The sequence below is a fragment of the Papilio machaon genome, chromosome 3, assembly GCF_912999745.1.
Source record: "Papilio machaon chromosome 3, ilPapMach1.1, whole genome shotgun sequence".
Taxonomy (NCBI): Eukaryota; Metazoa; Arthropoda; class Insecta; order Lepidoptera; family Papilionidae; genus Papilio; species Papilio machaon.
This window is the reverse complement of record NC_059988.1, coordinates 4,659,399-4,679,503: the sequence shown is the minus strand read 5'-3', so window position 1 is coordinate 4,679,503 and position 20,105 is coordinate 4,659,399. Positions and strand designations below refer to the sequence as shown.

General features: G+C 31.0%; 1 protein-coding gene across 4 annotated transcripts in view; it reads left to right on the top strand.

The window, feature by feature from the left end:
• Positions 1 to 16,451, top strand: part of LOC106712238 (diuretic hormone 45) — a 30,295-nt gene extending 13,844 nt beyond the window's left edge. For 2 of the 4 annotated variants that reach the window (XM_045686444.1, XM_045686443.1), the window contains exons 2-6: positions 5,330 to 5,374; positions 10,582 to 10,710; positions 12,412 to 12,507; positions 15,897 to 16,080; positions 16,320 to 16,451. In XM_045686444.1, the coding sequence (XP_045542400.1) occupies positions 5,372 to 5,374; positions 10,582 to 10,710; positions 12,412 to 12,507; positions 15,897 to 16,080; positions 16,320 to 16,360 (453 nt within the window). In that variant the 5' untranslated portion in view covers positions 5,330 to 5,371 and the 3' untranslated portion in view covers positions 16,361 to 16,451. Of the gene's footprint in view, positions 1 to 5,329; positions 5,375 to 10,581; positions 10,711 to 12,411; positions 12,508 to 13,489; positions 13,632 to 13,861; positions 13,935 to 14,254; positions 14,412 to 14,623; positions 14,791 to 15,896; positions 16,081 to 16,319 lie in introns of those variants that run through there. The other 2 variants (XM_045686445.1, XM_045686446.1) reach the window with 2 other exon arrangements.
• The last annotated feature ends 3,654 nt before the right edge of the window (positions 16,452 to 20,105 follow it).

The window sequence follows — 20,105 nt, the reverse complement described above, 5'->3', positions numbered from 1 at the left end:
TCTAAATTAAGACAGATGAAGTCGTTTTTAATTGCATACTCTAGGTATAGATTATGTTATTTTTTTATTGAAAAATCTAGCGCTTGACCACGATCCCACCCGATGAAGTGATGATGTGGTCTAAAGATGGTCTGCGCCAGTAGATTAATATAAATAAAAAAATGTTATGAAAATAAATGAAAAAAATGGACAATAATAATTCATGTAGCATAGTTAGTTACATCCTAAATGTACATACACGTTAATAGTATTTAAAAGTTGTATTGAATCTATGTGATGTAGTTTTTAAGTTAAGTTTTTTTATCGGTATATGAAAGCACAGATAACACAATAGTGGGTTCCGACATAAAACATGCGCTTGAATATGATGAGCATCAAAACACTGGCACGTACAGAAATGGAGAATGATACGGCTTCATAAAAAAGATAAAAAAACTACATCAGCGGTATAACACGTATCCACCTGACGCCTGACAACTCGACTTTTGCAACGTTTAGTTTGAATAGGTATAGTTTACATTTTATGTGAGTAAAAATGCACGGTTTTAAAATTTAATATTCTCATTTTTAGACAATTTTTATACATCGTTTATAGCATAGGATTTATTTTATTTTAAACTTGTTTTCCTTCTTCTTTTTTTAGAAGAAAGGACAAATTTTTCACAAAAATGTTGTAGTTTCATCTCTTAATGCACTTTATAAAGCTTTAATTTATATCGGACACTTTTTTCTTTTTAATCTTTCTTTATGCCCAGAGTACCGCTGTTTAACATAATTCCTAACCGGAATACACCCTTGAATAAAATAATAAATTTGGGCGTAATTTTACTTAATTATGTTAATTAACGTATTTCCAACCAGCAAATGAATTTTTATTTTGTTAATGCGTCTTAGACCAAATAATGTGCTTCGTATTTTTCTTAAATTTACACGGAAGGAAATCAAATGGTTTCACAGATAAATATGCTACGTACATATGACTACAACTAGCTGTTGACCGCGAATCTGTCCGCGCGACATTAAAAAAATCTTTTTAAGTAGCCTATGTGTTCTTCCAGACTATGTTCTACATCTGTGCCTAATTTCATCAAGATCCGTTGAGCCGTACCGGAGATACCTTCAAAGAAACATACATTCATCCATCCAAAAATTCGCAATTATAATATCTTTTTATAAGTAACATGGTATTTCTCGGCAAAGTTAGAGATAATAAAACTAAAGTCGAGGCATAAACTTAAAGTAATGGTGATTTTTATTTTAATTCTATTTGATTCCGGAGTTACAGATTTTTGCTATTCTGTTCGTTATTTGTTTATTTGTATCAGTAATTTTTTAAATTAAAATCTCATGAATATCTCTTGTTCTAAATAACATCTTATCTTGTAATGGAGCTTTTAGGGAAATTTAAAAAATATGTATCGCATAAAATTACCGAGCTGAGTCTATTCCTGTGTCCCTTTGCCGGGAATTAATTAATAAAGGTCCGAGATAACGCGTTCATTCCTCGGCTATTGTCCACTATAATGAATTTACAGGAGTTGTTCAAGCCTCAGCCAAATCTTGTATACAAATTAAGATCTTCACAATATTATATTACATATTACAAAACATAATTCAACAACAGACACACACTAGTAATATTCCTTTCTTATTCCTTTTTGTATTTTAAAATTAAGTAACAAAGAGGCTTAAGTACTGATCTCTGATAATACGTTTGACATTTATAAGAAAAATGAAATATGTTAGTGTTCTTATATGTTGTTTGTTCTACGTTGATGTAAAGACCAAACATAAGTGAACATTAATGTTTAAGTGTATAGACGAATGCATGTATAATTAATTGAATGGTTAGAACCTTGATGAATAGAAGTTAAAAAACGTAACTGTAACTATAAGGATAGTTACGATAGTGTTACTGTTAACAAATCAATGCAAAAAAAAACGAATCTCACATCCGATATAAAGTGTAAAACAAAGATAGCTCGATATCAAGTTTTAAATGAACTATAATATGGAAAGTTTGTAAGCGAAACTGTAATCAAAAACGATTCAAGGTAATCGAAACGGCTCGACGAAGTTTTGATAACATTGTTCGGTTATATTTTCTATCCGTTCGTCATAATATTTTTATCAAGCGATTATAATAATTTACATACAATTGTTTTGTTGAAACCAACGCTTACTAAAGACTGGAGTTTATTTTGTACTGTTGTAAATATAATTCGTACAAAATAATGTAATTTCTGTTTAAAATAAATATGAATTTGTATGCATGATATTTTCACAGAGGGAATGTAGATACATTGTAGTGCAGCACACAATAACTGAAACTTACTTTAATTCCCAGGAGTCGACGACCACGTTTTCATAGCAAACAATTTATTACGCTAATTTAAAGTTCAATTTTCCAATATTTGCTTGATTAACTTTTTGGTTTGTTTAGAGGGTTATAATAAATTTTGTTTTAACTATTTTTGTCGATTAAGTTTCGTGGCCGTTATTGTAGAGAATAAATCCATTCTAGAAAAATCAACTAAATCTTCAAATTCCACTTAATTTTTAATATTATTTGAAGACATACTAAGTAAACGTAACAGTAATTATTAGTATATGAAATCATATTCCAATTACTTAACATACATAACTGTCATTCAGTCGGGCACGTCCACTGTTGTCTCCGCACAATGGCCCTTGTAACAGAATCTGATCACGTATTGACATTCAACAATCATAATTGCATAAACTACTCCTAGTCATGTTCCACACGGTCAAATAATAATATTACGCCAATTATCTACAGATTTGTCTTCAAACGACAGCTTACCCGAATATTCCCTTCCCACCCTTTTCTTATAAGGAAAGGATGAGAAGGGGAGGTAGATTTGATGGATGAGGAGAAGCATAGGAAGGTTAAAAATTCTCTTTTTGTGCGTCTTCTCCTTCGTCGATTGGGGGTAGGCAATGCATCTGCAATTGCGAATGTCTATGGACAGCGGTCGCTTCGCTATTTCGGCGAATTCATGTGACCGCTTGCTCGTTTGCCACCTTGTAATATATAAAAAAAATAGTAATGTAATATAACTAATGACCATTTGTAGTTAAATTGATGAGTTACCGAATAATACTAATTAAGACAACTGAAGCGGTTCTTAGAAAGTTTATTGTTGCTTTAAACTTTTAAAAGTTATCAATTAAATTTGTTTTCATTTCGGCTCGATAACTTCGTGGAAAGCGATTTCCGTTGTTGAAAATTTGCTCGGTAGCTCGCAGTGTGAGAGTTCAGAAAAGTATAAACACAATGTTCTTAACCGCTTCACAAAATACAATTTATGTGCGCAATTCAACTTAGCAGAAGAAGATATCTTTCAAAATTTGTATCACAGTCAAATTCATTCTATCTATAATAATTTTCACTTTTTAAAACCTTCAAAATAAAATGTATTTTAAATAGATTTTTAGTTATTACGGACATGGTCTGTAGCAAAGCAAGTTTTTTTAACAAGCAAAAGCAAAAATTTATTTAAATATGTACTAAGAAAACTATTAAATTTTTATTAAACTTTCTAATTGAAGCAAAACTATTTTTTATCGGTTTTACGCCATCTAAAACAAACACTTTTAACCTGCTACTGTTATTTTATAAAGTGCGGTGCTCGAGCCGATATTTGGGCAGGTAATTAAACGCACAAGTGTCTATAGTGCCAGTATCAAGCCGTGCTTCTGGCAGAATCGATTTACTTTGATATAGTTACTTTACTGCTGTCATCGTGCACTGTCTTGTCCCAGAATCGCTAATCAAATCACGATGAAGCTTGTGAGTAACCATAAAGAGTTTACAAGTATTAAAAAAAAAGTTATAAGTCCCACAGACTGTACTACGAGTACTATGATATTCCGGAGAGGGATCAAAAGCTTATTTTAATGTAAGAAAGCTTTTCATATAAATATATTGGTACTCTCTTACGTTTGAAATCCCAAAGATCAAATAAGAACTACTTATTTTGTCATACAATTTTAATTGGAACTAATCTTAATGAAATTTATAATCATCTTAATTAATAGACATTAATAGGTTTATTTTTAAGCTCATTGTAAAGAACAGAGTTCGAATCTATGTTTTCCCTCGCTTTAAAATAATTTTCTCATTTTTATTTATCACATTTAAAGCAATTTTAGTCTATTTTAATAATTCGTACATAAACCTAGAAACCTCTTTAGACTTGGTATCGGAAATGCAGTAAAAGATTTCATAGAGCTTTAAAAGAATAGCCAATGTCTCGTGAAACGTTTCTACATAGAGTTTATTGCTTTTATATGTTTGTAAGGTTGAGTTATGTAAAGTGCGAATTTTACAAAAGAAAATGTTCGTTCAAACTAAGACGTAAGTCACGCATGAACTATGAAATCATTTTATCTAACTGCATCAATGTAACACAAACTTTATAAAATAAATGGGATTAAGTATTTACAGAATTATCGGATAAAGCGAAAGTCTCTGATGATGAATTTGTCGGAAAACGTATGTCCGTTAAATTATTTTATTTTACTATCGGCAAAAATCAATAGAAGTTTCATTTCCAGGGCTTTAAAATATTTTCGGGTACCCGGTAATCTGAATACGCAATGGATTCTCTATTAACAAAAAGCATTTTAACAAATCATAGGTCTTTTTAATTCAGTATCTATCACATAATTATTAAGGATTTGTTTACAACGAAACTGTTGCGGAAGGACCACTAAAAGTGAAACAGGTGAACGCTGACGTGTTCTAGATTCGCTCAGTACTATGCCCGAATTGGGTCATGTCGATCATACCTCTTTGTACTGGGAGAGCGAAATGATAGGTAAAATTTCATTACCGCCAAGCGTTCGAGATAGATCCGAATTGAACAGCGCGTCCGGGTAATTAATTAATATCGACTAATTTACAAAGGTTTGTCACTTCTCCGTATTGCTTTTCAACTTTAGTGCAGTTACTTTGTGCCGTTTTATAATCTGTGCGCGAAATTTACGAATTACAATATCAATAGTTTATATGCGTAGCGTAACGTAGATAACAACGTTAATTGTTATGTTTATAATTACTTTACTGTTATTGGAGCTTTTATTTCGCAAAACTTGATCATTACACTTATTATAACAAAAGTTCGCGTAACTTATTCGTAAGTTTGTAATTATAGCGTTATATTGTCACTGTCAATATAAAAATATAGCTTAATATTGATTTTAATATTTTTTAATGTCAACTTTTTTCTTATAAAAAATTTAATGTAACTAACGCTTTTTTCTCTAACGCTAGTTTTCTTATTAAACAATTCTTTTGTTACAGATATCTCATTCATCTCCAAGTTTAGACAAAACAGACTCAATCATGGTAAGTAATTATTCACAAAATACCATCTCTATGATACCTACTTGACTTTAAGAATCAATCTCGTCGAAATTATTAATTAATTTTCCGAGGCAATAAACAAAGCTTTTCAACTTAGTTATTCTTTGTTAGAATCTTTTAAAAAATTATAAAAGTATTGGACAAAGTTTTTCTGAGTTTAATTAATACTTCAACTTTTTTAAACTAATTACAACATTTTTAAGGTGAAAGTTAAACATTATTAATCAATAAACAATATCATTAGATTCTTCATTATTATTCAGATTTAATAATAAAGCAGTATCAGGATGAGCCTTACGATAATTATAGATAGTAATAGTAATACCAAAGTGGATTAATACTTTTAGATTTTTTAATAGATTTTTCCTAACAGTGATATTTAAACAGAGAATTTTTACTCAATAAAATAATAATAATCACTTACACTGCTTTATATAGTTCTATTTTCTCCGGCATCTCCATTACAATGTCATTTACATCCACAAATTTTCCAATCTAAGTTATCGCACAATAATAACATAATAGATTTAGTTTCGTGTAATGGACCGGTCCTGGCAGGAGGGATATCCCGATACATATTCACATTAATATATATTGCTTATATATCTTCAGATCATAAGGTAACAATGGATTAAATGAGCTTAGTATTACATTGAATGGATCACGAAAATATTCTTTGAACGACAAATAACCTTATTAGAGTAAATGTTATTATAACAGATAAGTCCCAAATGGAAAAAGTAGACAAAGAAATGTCGAAAATCTTTTGAGGATAATTTCATAATGTTATATGTATTTAATTGTTTGTTTCGTTTAAGATTTATGTTTCAATGATATTTCAAAAGTAGTTTCAAATTGACTTACAAAGTCTTGAAAATGTATAAATATTATTTAAGCAAATTATAACCCACTTAAGTTATCTTAAGATGTTAATTTTCTTTAACACTATTGTAGCAAAAATATATCAGTACATAATTAATAGTTCATATTGTTTTCAACTAGCGAACTTAGGGTAAGAAAATAAGACAAAAATTCTAATTTATAATTTGAAAGTTTTTTTTTTCATTAATTAATTAAAGAGCACACACACATGTATGTACATGCATATGTGATGTAAGACCAGGACCATATCATCAATGCTAAGAACATATGACATATAGAAGTATTTCGAAGAATTCGGAAATTCTAATTCAAAATTTCGCATTCAATGAAGATTTATGAATAGTTTCATGAAGTAAAGATTTCAGTTCGATATTCGTACTTTCGAATACGTAAGTCATTAAATGGAACGTCTTTGTGAATGAGTTCGTACGTGAATTCAAAGTACGGTTCATCGTGAAAGGCTTCGCTTGAGGTACGTCGGAAGCTGACTTCCGATTGTTCTCATTAGACTTTTAAGAAACAGGATCTGACAAGCGCACGCATTTTCCTCTGTCAAATAAAAACGAACAACAATTTCTAAAATTTCTTGTTTGTGTGCTCGTTTTGTGTGTGTAAATTTTTGTTCATAAAGATGCCGCAAGTCTACGTATATGTGAAATCATAACAGGCACATGTGTGATTGTCACGTTTATCTAACCTTCCGTGAAAAATCAAAAATAGTACAATGGTGTCCTTTTGCTTAGTCCATTTCTTTATAATCAGAGACAGCTCTCGCCGCTCGCAGCCGCGTCAATTTTGTCCAATCTCGAGCGCTGTGACTCTGACACTTGTTGCGTTCGATACTTCCGTACGCTTTGCTATCACCTACTCACGTCATGTTTCACATCGAGTATTATAAATTAAACGTCGATAAATGTAATTTTTCACAATTGAATTTTTAATTTTAAATTAAGCATGAAGTATTTATACGCATTAATCTATAGATGTCTAATCGAGTGTGAAAAAGTAATTTAGAATTCAGCAGCTCGTAAAATCGTAGGAGAATATGAGGAAAAAATACTAGGTAAAAATAACGATATTTTGCGCTAAGGGTAATGATTTTGATATCCAGCTGCGAAAACATATTATATAATGTCTTCCAAAAAATAAATAAATAGATACTTACCTATTTGGACAGGGTGTTTTTGGCAATATAAGATACCTTATATACCTACATTTCCACTCTAGTATGGCATCGCCGTTTCCTTCATACTAAAAACATCGTTAATTACAAAAAAAGAAAAACAGAGCAAAACCGTCGACATAAAAAAAAACTTACAGTTGATTTTGTTTTTATTTTAATGTGTAGGCAAGCTTGGTTATCAAGATCTTACGATATTAAAATGTGCCAATAAATAATGCGACCCAAAAAAAAGCAAGCGCTACCAACAGCTAAGTTATCTAAACAAATTTATTGTGGACCTCTGTTTCAAGGGTCACGGTAACAAATGTTACTTATTGAGTATACTTTTTAAATTCATGTGTAAACAAAAATTTTGAAGATAAAAGTTTATTAATTCAAAACCAGACAGTATCGTGACTTATCAATCATTTGAGAAACAGTTTGATAAAAGACTTTATTGTTCCTGCAAAATATAAAGCTATTGATGAGAATTGAATAGTTATTGTTAACCGCAAGACTATTTAAATAATAAAGGTATGTAAATAAAGTTGTTCTTTGAATTTGAAGCGAGAATGAGTAATTAATCATATAAGAATTAAATCTATTTTAATAACAAAGCAAAGAGATAACTTTAATCTTCTTATAAAAGATATTCGAAAGATATGTGGACTCATCTTTTATCTTTTATGTCATACATTATGTACATAAACATATTTAAATTAAATCAATGAATTACAATTTTTTGATTCTTATTTATTTAGAATTTTCGGGACTTTACTTATTATACATCGATTTAAATGAAAATGTGTGAAGTGTATTTTAAGGAAAGTTCAATCCACAAACCACAAACAGTTTTAGCAAATAGCATACTACGATTTAACTTATTATGCGAGCTTATTTTTGTGAATAACTTTGTGGGTGATTGAATTTTCGCCGTAGCGCTTGACATCATTAATTACCGCATCGTCAAACGCGATTCAATTCACAAAGTCAAGGTTGAAAATATCCAAAGGTCTTAGTATTGAACGACGTCGTATCATTCACTAATTACTAAAGGTTTATTGGTTAACTGTTAAAAAATGTTTTTTTTTATTGTTTAGACATGGGATTGCTATTTAACTTATTGGAATTATCCTTTAAATGACTAGGGCTATTACTTAATTATTTAAAGTCACGATGAATCTATATTTAACAGAGACTGATATTTTTATTTAAATGAACGAAAACTTTAAAGTAAAAATAAAGTAAAAATTACAAAAAGAATTTTAACAATTGACCTTATAATCTCTTAAAACAATCGTACTTAACGTTTGTCAGTTTAAGAATCTTTATATAATCTAAATAACGTACAAATTCTAGAAAGAATTAGAAAATTTCACAAGTATTTTACATCTAAATGCTTCCTTCAATTTGTCTGAACGTAAGATGTGCGAAGGCAGCGATATAATTTGAAGTAAAGGAGGCTTTTCAACGCATTAGCCGTGTCACTTGCTTCGTGGCTTTCGGTAAAGACTTTGAGGCTTAACTACGCTAATATATTACGTATGTGAACACACAAGATACCAGCAGAACGATTTTATTTACAATCATTGTTGCTTTCACATAAATTTATAGGTCTTAAGCTTTACAAATAGAATAAAAGATTGGTAATCTAGAATTAATATTCAAAATTAAAAACAAATGTGATAATGATAATAAATTCTTTTACGCGCACATGGGTCATGAATCTAACGCGTCGATAGAGCGTGAAATTGTAAACACTATAGCTTCTCATATATATAAAACCAGACTTGAAAAATCTAACGGAAGTAATGTGTGAGAAACGCTGTACCTACTATCTTTTGTTCGATTAGAATTTTAACGAAAGAAATTTATACCTAATTTAAGATTCAAGACAAATTCGCTTTATGTATTCTTTTAATTTCATTGAATGAATTTTGAATATTGTATGAATGTTAAAATTTCTTTCTTTAATGAAGTAAAGGGCTATGCGGTTTAATTCATGGAAAGCTAATATTTTTTTTAAATAAAAGAAAGCATGTAAAAGATACTATAACTTATACGTTACTATGCATGCTTTGCTTTTGTAGGATAACTTCCTTTTATATTCCTTGTCACACAAGCGAATTATAAATAATAATAAAACAATACATTCCTGCGCATTAATTATAAACTTCACTTTTATGTATTATTTACAATAAATAAACAGAATGAAATGTTCGTATCACAAAGGACAAGTGGGCGACATAAACGGGAAAAGTTTCCGAACCCTCTACAAATAAAGTGCCTTCGAGTATTCTCCAAATGAAGTAAATTCTCACCGCAAACCTCGGCGCATGAGAACGGACATGTGATTTCACTTGTTGCCACTTATTGATTCTAATTACTCGACTCTTTATAGACCTTTGCAAGGGTGCTTTGACTTAAAATATTTACATTTTACTAACTTGTTTATTCTTAATTAGTAATAATCAGATTGTTTGTGAAGTCGATGTACCTTTAGTTTCTTTGGACTATTTAAAATGTAAACTTTTATAGACAAATGAAAAGTTGACTAGAAATATTTTCTGTCTTTTATTGTTGTTCATGTTCATCTTGTTGGTCAAATAGTTGAAAATTAATCGATGCAGATATTTGCGATTACATCTTTGCGACTGATGTTTCTCGCTTATAAGAAAGTTTGTTGCGATCGGTGAGGGTTAAAATTCTCTGTCGTCTTGAATCTGACGCGCATCGCAAGGCTAATACGGCGCACCCCACTTTCACTTAATAGGGTTGATAAAAACAATTTTTCAGTTTTGCCATTTAACTTTACTCGAAACGGTTTAGCTTAAAAATCAATTACGCTGCCAAAATTGTATCGACGGTCAAATTAAATTACTTTTTGTAATAAGATTAATGTAGATTGATCTTTAGACGATTTGTTGTTTATAACTGACTTAACCCTATTATGTAATGCGACATATTTTAGTATGTAATATAACTTATTTTTGTAGAAGCATCAGTAGCAAACGCAATAATACTGTCCTGCTTATACCTAAATTTGTGTACTCTATCTTGCGATATTCATAGACTACTTCATAGAGTACAAAGTTTTCAGATGAAATAAAACTGGTTGGTATTAACTTGACTCTGTTCCTTACAGATGTGGTGGGCAGTGTGGTGCGTGGCGGTGGTGGGAGCCGGTGCGATGGCGGCGGCCGCGCCATCTGACGGACTGGTGCCAATCTCCTCTGCCGACTGGGATCAGATCGATGCTTCCACCACTGACGATGTAAGTCCAAGACTTAATGTATTAGAGAGTTTCGAGTACTAATTGAAAAAATCCCTTGAAACTTGAAATCCACATTGAGGTGAAAAGTTAAGCACGCCACATAAGAATGTAAGGTTTTCAAAATTAACGATTTCGGAATTATTAATATATTAACTGATCTTGTTATGTCCAGCTCAACAGTAATAGTTATTAATCAGTATTAGAATAAATGCAAACTTTTAACGTAATAAAAAGCAGATATTTTACTGTCATAAAATAAAATAAATTAGTGTTAAGCTACTTAATACGGCACAATGTTAAACAACTTCAACATTATTATTTTGTAACAAAATGGGTATTAAAATATTTATGTACAAATTAACATTTTGTTCAGCCAATTATGCCATGGCCTCCCAATTATAGTGCGAAAAGCAAATAAATTGATTGGTGTTCGGATCGACAGGTTTAATTACATGGAGTTGACTTTTAACATGACGCCACTTGTTTTCTGTAATAAAAGATTTACAGCAGGAATTGCAAAATAAAATCAATACCCACTTTGACAAATAATACATCAACTTTATTTTAAACAAAAAAAAACACTCTGTATAGGCACATTTATTTATTGTGTAGGAGGAAATTAATTATGAATAATAACAACTAGTTTTTTCATCGTTCGCTCCATCTTATTGGACGCCTCTTAACGTAGTGTTGCGATATTTAATAGTTAATTTATTACTCTATACGATTTATAGTAATGAAATTGTATTACACTGTCCGAGACTCAAGAGATACGTAATATTCATGAATTAATTCAAGTTAAGTCTTATACAGAGAACGATACAAAGTGATCTTTAAATATTTAAACATGTCCGTTGAGATTTGACAACGTATCGTTTAGGTTCTGTATCATAGGTAGAAAATCCTTGACGAGTTTAAATTTGATTTACGGTAAATATTTTAGTTTAAATTCCACGATCGCAACACGTCCTTTGCTTTCATATTTGCATATCTGTCCTCAAAGGTGAAACGATATCCGTTTGCCGCAGGCGGAGAAGTATTCTGTTGAATATTGTCAAAATACGTTCCTCTCGTTTCTCCTGTTATATACGTTTTCCTTGTTTAAGACCGATGTCGTATATATTGCAAAAGTGAAGCGACTTTACCGTAAAAATTAAAGTATGACATATCTTCTTCAACTTTTAACTTGATACAGTATAGGTAGAGTTTCCTCAAAATAATACTAGTTTAATTAAGACTATCTGTTGCCCGCAACTATGTCCGCGCTGAATTAAAAAAAACTTAATTAGTGCTTAGCCTATGTGTTCTTTCAGACTATGTTCTACATTTATGCCAAATATCACCGAAATCTGTTAAGCCGATCTGGAGATACCTTCTAACAAACATCCATCAATTCATTTAAACTTTCGCATTTATAATATTGGCAAGATTGCAAGAGTTTACAATACGATGAGAAATTTTAGGTATTACTCTGACACCAAAACTTCACTGCAGTGACCCTTTCATTAATACATTTTGTTATCTTTTTAATATTATACATACACCATTATACATAAGAACAACATATGAACGTGTTAACTGAAATCAATTTCAAGTTTGACGAAAAAAAATCTTTTCTCAAACATATTGGAGCAACATAGAAAATGTTTTGTGGCTTCCGATCCAGTATAAAATATTAACATCTCATATTTGTTGTACCAGGAGAACATGGGCAACGCAGTAGCACCTTTGGGCGGGCGCTACGCAGCCGCTGCTCCCTGGCTCTACTTGCTCGCTGACATGCCAAAGGATTCTCAGGTAAACTTGATCATATACTAAGTTACTACATTAAAAGTTCATCGACGTTTTTACATATTTATAGTAAAGTTAAAATGATTAAGTTTGGAATACTACTGGAGACTACGGTAAGTAATGATTTATTTATCTTCAGAAATGTAATGTAGTATATAGATATTTTGGTATTAAATTCAACATACCGTAAACGTTACCTCTAATAACTTCAGCTGTAATGAAGGCTTATCGTAGATCGAATTATATTTTACTACATCATTGGAGTTTACCGTCTTCTTTTATATATAACCCGTTCTATTTCAAAATAAGATAAGAAATTGGATAATACTTAATGTAAAGAAAAACATAACATGATTTATTGCGGAATAGAACAACTGCTGCATAACCCAGTTGTTTTTGTAGATGGAAAATCTACATAACACTCTTTATGTTAACTTTACTCTTTTTCGAATACACGCTACACACTGTAGCTATAAAATTTATATGACAGAACACTCCTACTTTTATTTATAAACAGAAAAAGTTGAGTGTTAAATAAAGTAAACGGATTCAACATCTTCGTTGAACAAATTAATTAACAGAACCATTAAAACAATTTACGAACGAGGAAAAACGTCGGATTCGATTCGGTAACATTTTCCGCTTTGTTATTTTAATCGTCCGAGATTTACTCGAACCCTTTGCTAACAGGAAAGTGTCCCTATTATTAGCAGAACAATTAAAACATTGACAAAGTACTTCATTTACAACTTTCCAATTTAACTAAATATCATGTGACATTTACTTGCGTCAAAAGAAGATAATTAAGAATTAAAACCCATGTATTTGATAATAGTTTACTTTTAAAAGTGTATTTTTTAATATTTTTAACAAGTTGGTGGAAGTTATTTTATTTTAATAATGAAATGTTTCGTAAGTACGTTGGTTAATAAAGTTTTCAATACTATTATGGCTAACGCTCGGTGTTAAGTTCATAAGGTCTGTAAAGGTCAAAGTGGATGCGAAGAGATCCCGTAGCACAATCTCCGTGTATCCCGCGTTGGAAGTGTTGCAAAGGGGAGCATACAACAACTACATGGAGAGGCTGGCTCACGCCAACAGAAATTTCCTCAACTGCGTCGGTAAACGAGGTCAGACACCATTAAATATAGTAATTTCACACTAAGTACTACTAAGAAATGCAACATTCACTAACCATTTTTACTTATTTTCTAAAGCAAAATTTTACTAAAGTTCAACTTTCACCTTTTCAAAATTTGCATAAGTCTCCATAACAATTATATTTTCGTGATTCTTATTACAATTATTACATTTTTCGTCATTATAAATTGGATTTTAAAACTATTTTTTTCTTTTTTAGATCCCATGAACAGTGCTGACTGCAGACTGAAGCACTGAATCGATATGAAGAAGGAATGCCTCCCGTCCTGCCCTTGATTGAATGTTATGTTTTGAATTTATTAATGTTTAACGTTAAATATATTGTAATTATGTAGACATTTGTAATTAAAAAGATAATGTAAGTGTTAAAAAATAAAATATTTAATCTTTACACATTATTTTCATTTTGCATCCTAATAGTTATTTAAAATATAAATTTATCCTAAATTCAAACAAAAAAAATGTTTATTGTTAATTTGCGATAAAACAGTGATAATTTTTTTAAATTAGAATTGATTATAATTCTTATTAGAAAATAACTATTAATAAATAATTACAAGCGTGTTAATAAAAGTGTGGGTTGGGGATGAAGGTTGTAAGTGGCAGGATGAAGCGGCGCATGCCCTCGCTGTCCATCGACCTGCCGATGTCGGTGCTGCGGCACAAGCTAAGCCAAGAACAGGAGCGCAAGGCCCAAGCCCTCCGAGCTGTCGCCAACAGGAACTTCTTGAACGGCATCGGCAAACGAGGTATGTTAAATGCGATATCTTTTTAACATGGCAAATCATTTGCCAACATGGCAAACGCCTCTATGACAAAGTTAACCAACACGTCATATTATTTTGTCCCTTAAAAACGGAATGTTATCTGAGAAGATTTTTTTGGTATTTTATATGCTTATATAATATATATAAATATTTTTGATATATCATGGAATAATCACGTATTACAATTGTTACAGCTTTCCAATGGACACCTGAAGAAGTGGCAAGATTCTACTAAGAAATTCAATTCGGAAAAATGAAATATCGACTTATAATTGACAATGTTGACATTATTGACCTAAAGAATGTTATTTAATAAGCTTGTTATGTATAGATTTTATCTAGATATTACATTCTATGCTCTATATGCCATATAACCTCAAAAATGACAAGTTCTAGTCTAGTTTAATTGTAATTAACGTAATATATGAGCTGTAAGACTTTTTAACTTATTCAATTACAATTAGATAGAATATTATTTGTAGATGTATTATTTAGTTTATGAATTCAGTTAATTTAGTTGTAATTTATTTATTTTTAGTAATATGGTATTATTATTTTAAACGCCTTGTTAAATGCAATAAAAGTTATCTCGATTGAGTATTTGTATTATTTCAAATCCCTTCCTTGTATAACTGTTCAGTTCAATGTAAACAGTTTTTACTATTCATTCAGTTCCGTGAAAAATAAACTCTATCGAGTTTTTGTTAAAAAATCCTAAAATTGGAACATAACTTGTCGTCATATTTATCGGTTTATCGTAATTGATCAGCCTTTGCCTGCCCACTGCTGGAGACAGCCCACCCTAATACCTTCCACAGTATGCGTTCCTCTGCATTCTGCATACAATGACTTTCTGCAGTGCTATTATAATATTGTTATATTTACTAAATAAACAATTATTATTACAATGTAGTTAATCAAAGCTATTTCGTATTATTCTATATTGTTAGTTAACATATCTTAGTTATCGCCTTACTGATATTAATTTAATTTCTCAATATAATATTAGGATATTCGGTCATATGAAAGTGGGTTATGGAATTAGATCGGCATCATATCTATATGCTGTCAGTCGGATGTTGTTATACAACTTGGCAACATCTGGCGGGAACTGGGATTATTTTAAATTCTTAATTAGCCATATTTGTTACCATATTAGCTATCATGCGATAACAATTTATTGATTTTTTTATTTAAGCTAAAGAAACAACTTAATAATTTTACTTGTAATCGTGAAAAATATCGTAAAAAAAATAGAACAGTCTTTTAAATTGTGTAATTTTAACAATAATAACAAAATGTAACGCCTCGTAAAATATTACAGCATGATTTAACACCAGAAATCCACTACACGACTTGTACATATTGTCATTACTCTTTGTTATACCAAAAACAACTACAGGTTTCAATATAAGTTTCAAACCGGTCGAAACCTATAGTAATATTAATATGTTGGTGTTGATGCAGAGGTCGGAGTGGCTGGAGGGCCGGTCGCGTCCAAAGCGCAAGATGCCGTCGCTGTCGATCAACAACCCGATGGAGGTGCTGCGACAACGGCTGCTGCTCGAGGTGGCGCGCAAGCAGATGCGTGAGGCCAACCAGCGGCAGGCCGTCGTCAACCGCCTCTTCCTGCAAAACGTCGGCAAGCGAGGTACAATGCATTTCCAAACTCTATAGCGGTTCGTCAATTAGTACGCATAGCGGCGCATTACACAATTTTAGGTATCGGCAGAATATAAACATGTGTCATGTATCATGAAAGCGCTTTACTACAGGAGTGTACTAACCTAGCATCTGTAAAGACATATAACACAAATAAAGTCCTTTGAATGACAATGAATGATTCCACACTGTACATTTATGTATATTGTCTGGTATTTTTTTTTCTAGCATTTTGGGCGAACCAGGCTCCTTCCCGTTACGAGAACTAATCCGCACTCCCTGATCGCCTACCTTCTGTTTGCAAGCTACAACAGACCTGAATAACATTTCGTTAACACATTATTATTATAATTTGTTTATTAAGCCCTATGTTTTATTAATAGATAATATTTATTATTAAGCTTCTTTTTTAATTGATATTAAAATAAATATAATATACCTTATTTAATAATTTATTTTTAAATAGTGTCTGCTGACCAGCTCCAGTATACACTATTGATAATAATAATAATTTCATTGCATCGAATATTTAATCTATACTTATTATGTTACAACTTCGTATACTCGCTTTCTGTGCCAAATGTACTATTTTTATGTCTAAGCAGAATTGTATTTGTAGTATAATAAAATAAGAATAAATTATGAAGATATTAATTATTAAATTATTCCTGTTCGCTTATGTTCTGTTATTATTTAACTTTATGTACAGTATAACTTAGATCTGAATGTTATATAATTTTTTAAATAATTTCTGATAGTATTAAATGTAGGCAGGCGTAGTATATTCAGTGACATTATAAATTGCGTTTAATAAAAACGTTAAACAATGAAGTTGCGTTTTTTTTTTTAGTTTTACTTGTTAATTATTTTTTTTAATTACTTACATATTTGATTAATAAAGAAGCAGGGAACTACTACTCCAGTTTTAAAATCAAGAAATTTTGAGTATCTAAAAATTGTATAAGCATTGACATGTTTTATAAGGAATTTACCTATTAATTAACCTAACTTACCTAACTTTATAAGATTGTTATGGTCTACTTAATAGTTCAATGCTGAAAAACAACCCATTATATTAAATGTGGAAAATTAGTAGCATATACACGAACGAGACGACCTTGACGTCATTAACTTAAAGTTGTATTACTTACCGTGGTTTTCCGAGACTTAAATCTCTGTATAAAATAAATTGGCATCCCTCTCGTTATCTTTGACAAAACAGAGATAACATGTTTGAATCAGGAATTTCAGACTTAGAAACCCACAGTAAGTTGGTAAGTTGTAACTTAGCTTTCGTCAGTAAAACGCGTAGCTGTTTATACAGCGTGTTGCTGCCAAGTCTCATCAAGTTGCTATTTTAAGCTTCTTTTAAGTTGGACTAATTGAAAAGGTTCGCTCAAATAGAGTAACCGTGAATAGGCGGCCTTGAATTCTTTGAAATTATACGTCGTAGCGTGCGAGGTTCATTCATTTGACATCAACGCGGAAAAGTTGTTAGTTTTTAAGAAAAATTATTTAATATTAAGTTTATATTTTTCATTATATTTTTTCTTGAATTTTCTATTACAAGATTATTAATTTAATATACTTATTAAATAACCAAGTGCATAGTAGCTTTTTTAAATGAATTAATTCCATTATAAACAATCATTTTTTTTTTAAATTAAGCAACCTCGTATGTTTTAAACCTATGAAAAGAAGGTGGCCTTGTTCACTCCAAAAATGAAGGTAAGTTTAATGCTTTAGCAATATTTAGTTGCGTATAAAGTAAGTAAGTTTTATAAGAATTTGTATTTATAAGAAACTGTATTTGATGCCTAACTCCAAAGCTTTTACATCAGCTGTATGGTCCATCGCTTTCGTTACACAACCTCCGAACTTTATACAATACGCTTAACGAAGCATAACTTCAGTAAAATACCTTGCCATCGTCACCTTTGTTATTAAAAAAGTTCTTCTTTTTGAAACATATTTAATGTGCTACGTAAAATAGTAATATCATAGTAGTTAATTAATATTTCACCTATCTCTAACACTCGTCAACAGTAGAATATAGCTCAACGGTGATAATTCTAAAGGTCGTTATCGTAATGATGCAGTCGTAATCGTAATTAACATGCAAAAGATATCAACACGCGATATTTGTAATAGGATGAGTTTTTATTTATCATTTCACTAGCTGTCGCCTGCGACTCCGTCGGTGCGAATAAAAAAAAAGAAACTTAATTAGTAGCCTATGTTTTATTTCAGACTATGTTCAACATTCATGTCAAATTTCAACGAGATCCATTGGCCCGTTCTAGAAATAGCTTTAAACAAACATCCATCCATCCATCCATCTAAACTCTCGCATTTATAATATTAGTAAGATCATCTTCTAAAATTCAAAAATCTGTTAAAATAAATTTTATCTTCTTTTTAGATTTGGCATACAGTCAGCGATAGCTCAGTAATTGATTCTGTATTTCTTATTTGGAGTAGTTTAACTATACTTACCTGTATAAAGTAACTTGATGTTTTATGTGTTGTATTACATTTTTCTACAAACCCCTAAAAAGATACCAGAGAAACAGATAGATGTCATAAACAGAGAGAGGATATTTAAAAGTTTTAATTGTTTTAGTTTAAGAACAATGTTCGTAGTTAACGATGATTTTTGTTTTTGTGCATGGACGGGCCGTGGCCGTAACTCGTGCAGCAACCGTCTACAAATTAGAATGATATAATAAAGAGCTCAATCAACTTTCGTTCAATCGGGTCCTCCCCTTTGATGGCATTAATTAACTTTTATACCCCTCACGTACTGCATTGCATTGAGGCAATTAAAATTTTGTTCCAATAAATATAATGTTTTTACATTAAAGAATTAATCTGGATGAATCCTTAGTTAGATTATTGGTAAATACTGGCGATTCTCCACAACATCTTTTTAAATAACGTAGAGTTGATGGCAATAGTAACTTAGTTTATTAAGTCGAAAAGAGAAATCTAGTCGAAACAAAATCCGTTGGTGAAATTATAAATTTGTTATTTACGACAACTTCAACGTACATATTTAATTTTCCAAAATAATTCCGGCAGTCATGTTATAAAATTTACACTAAATTCCCAAGTATTCATAAGATGACTGCGCATTTTTATTCCCGTTTCGTAAATCTTGCAGGCACGTACACCTAACTCGTCATGCTTGGAGGTACACAGAATATAAAGCTTGTAAATTCAATTAAAATAAGACTTTGTTATTTTTACATTGAACAAAGAAATCCATAGAGATCTTCTTCTTCGTGTTGTTTTGGATCGAACCGTTCGAGGTAGTAAATGCTTACTTATTATGTGAAAATATGTAACATTTTCTAACAGAGCGAGTTCCGTTCTCTGTCTTTTTTACGAAGCCAAAATCAATTTTATGTGAACTAAAAGGTTTTTGATACATTTAAAATAATATATTGGCCACAGTGAGTCATTCTAAAGAGACTGCTACTATCTTTTGCAAAAGAAACTTTCGTCATTAATAATGCTGAGAATTAGCTAACCGCACGTCAAAATTGGATTTGGATGAAGTTGGATAAAACGGTACGTTACGTAAAGAGAAGTCGAATGAAACCAAAGTCGATTCAAATTCAAATAAGTAATGAGATTTCTAAATTGATTTAGGAAAAATTATTTTCATAATGTGTTTAAAACACACACATTAAACATTTTCTTTTATTTGTAGGTTTTTGCCTATGTGACAAGCGGTTCTATTTATTGGCTAGGAAGTCCCAGCTTGGGACTATAGATTCCTATATATGGAGGTGTGGGCGCATAAAAAGTAGAACAATGTAGCTCGTTTAACTCGATACTTGAATATTTAATAATTTTGTTGGTCGACTACTTAATTTAAAACTAAATATAGTTAAATTAAATAATTAAGTAACGAAAAAAATAGATGACAAGGTTGTCAAGACGAGCGCCGAAAAATCGGTTGTGAAATGACGAATTGAACCGTCTTAAAATCTGTCGCCCCGGCCTGCA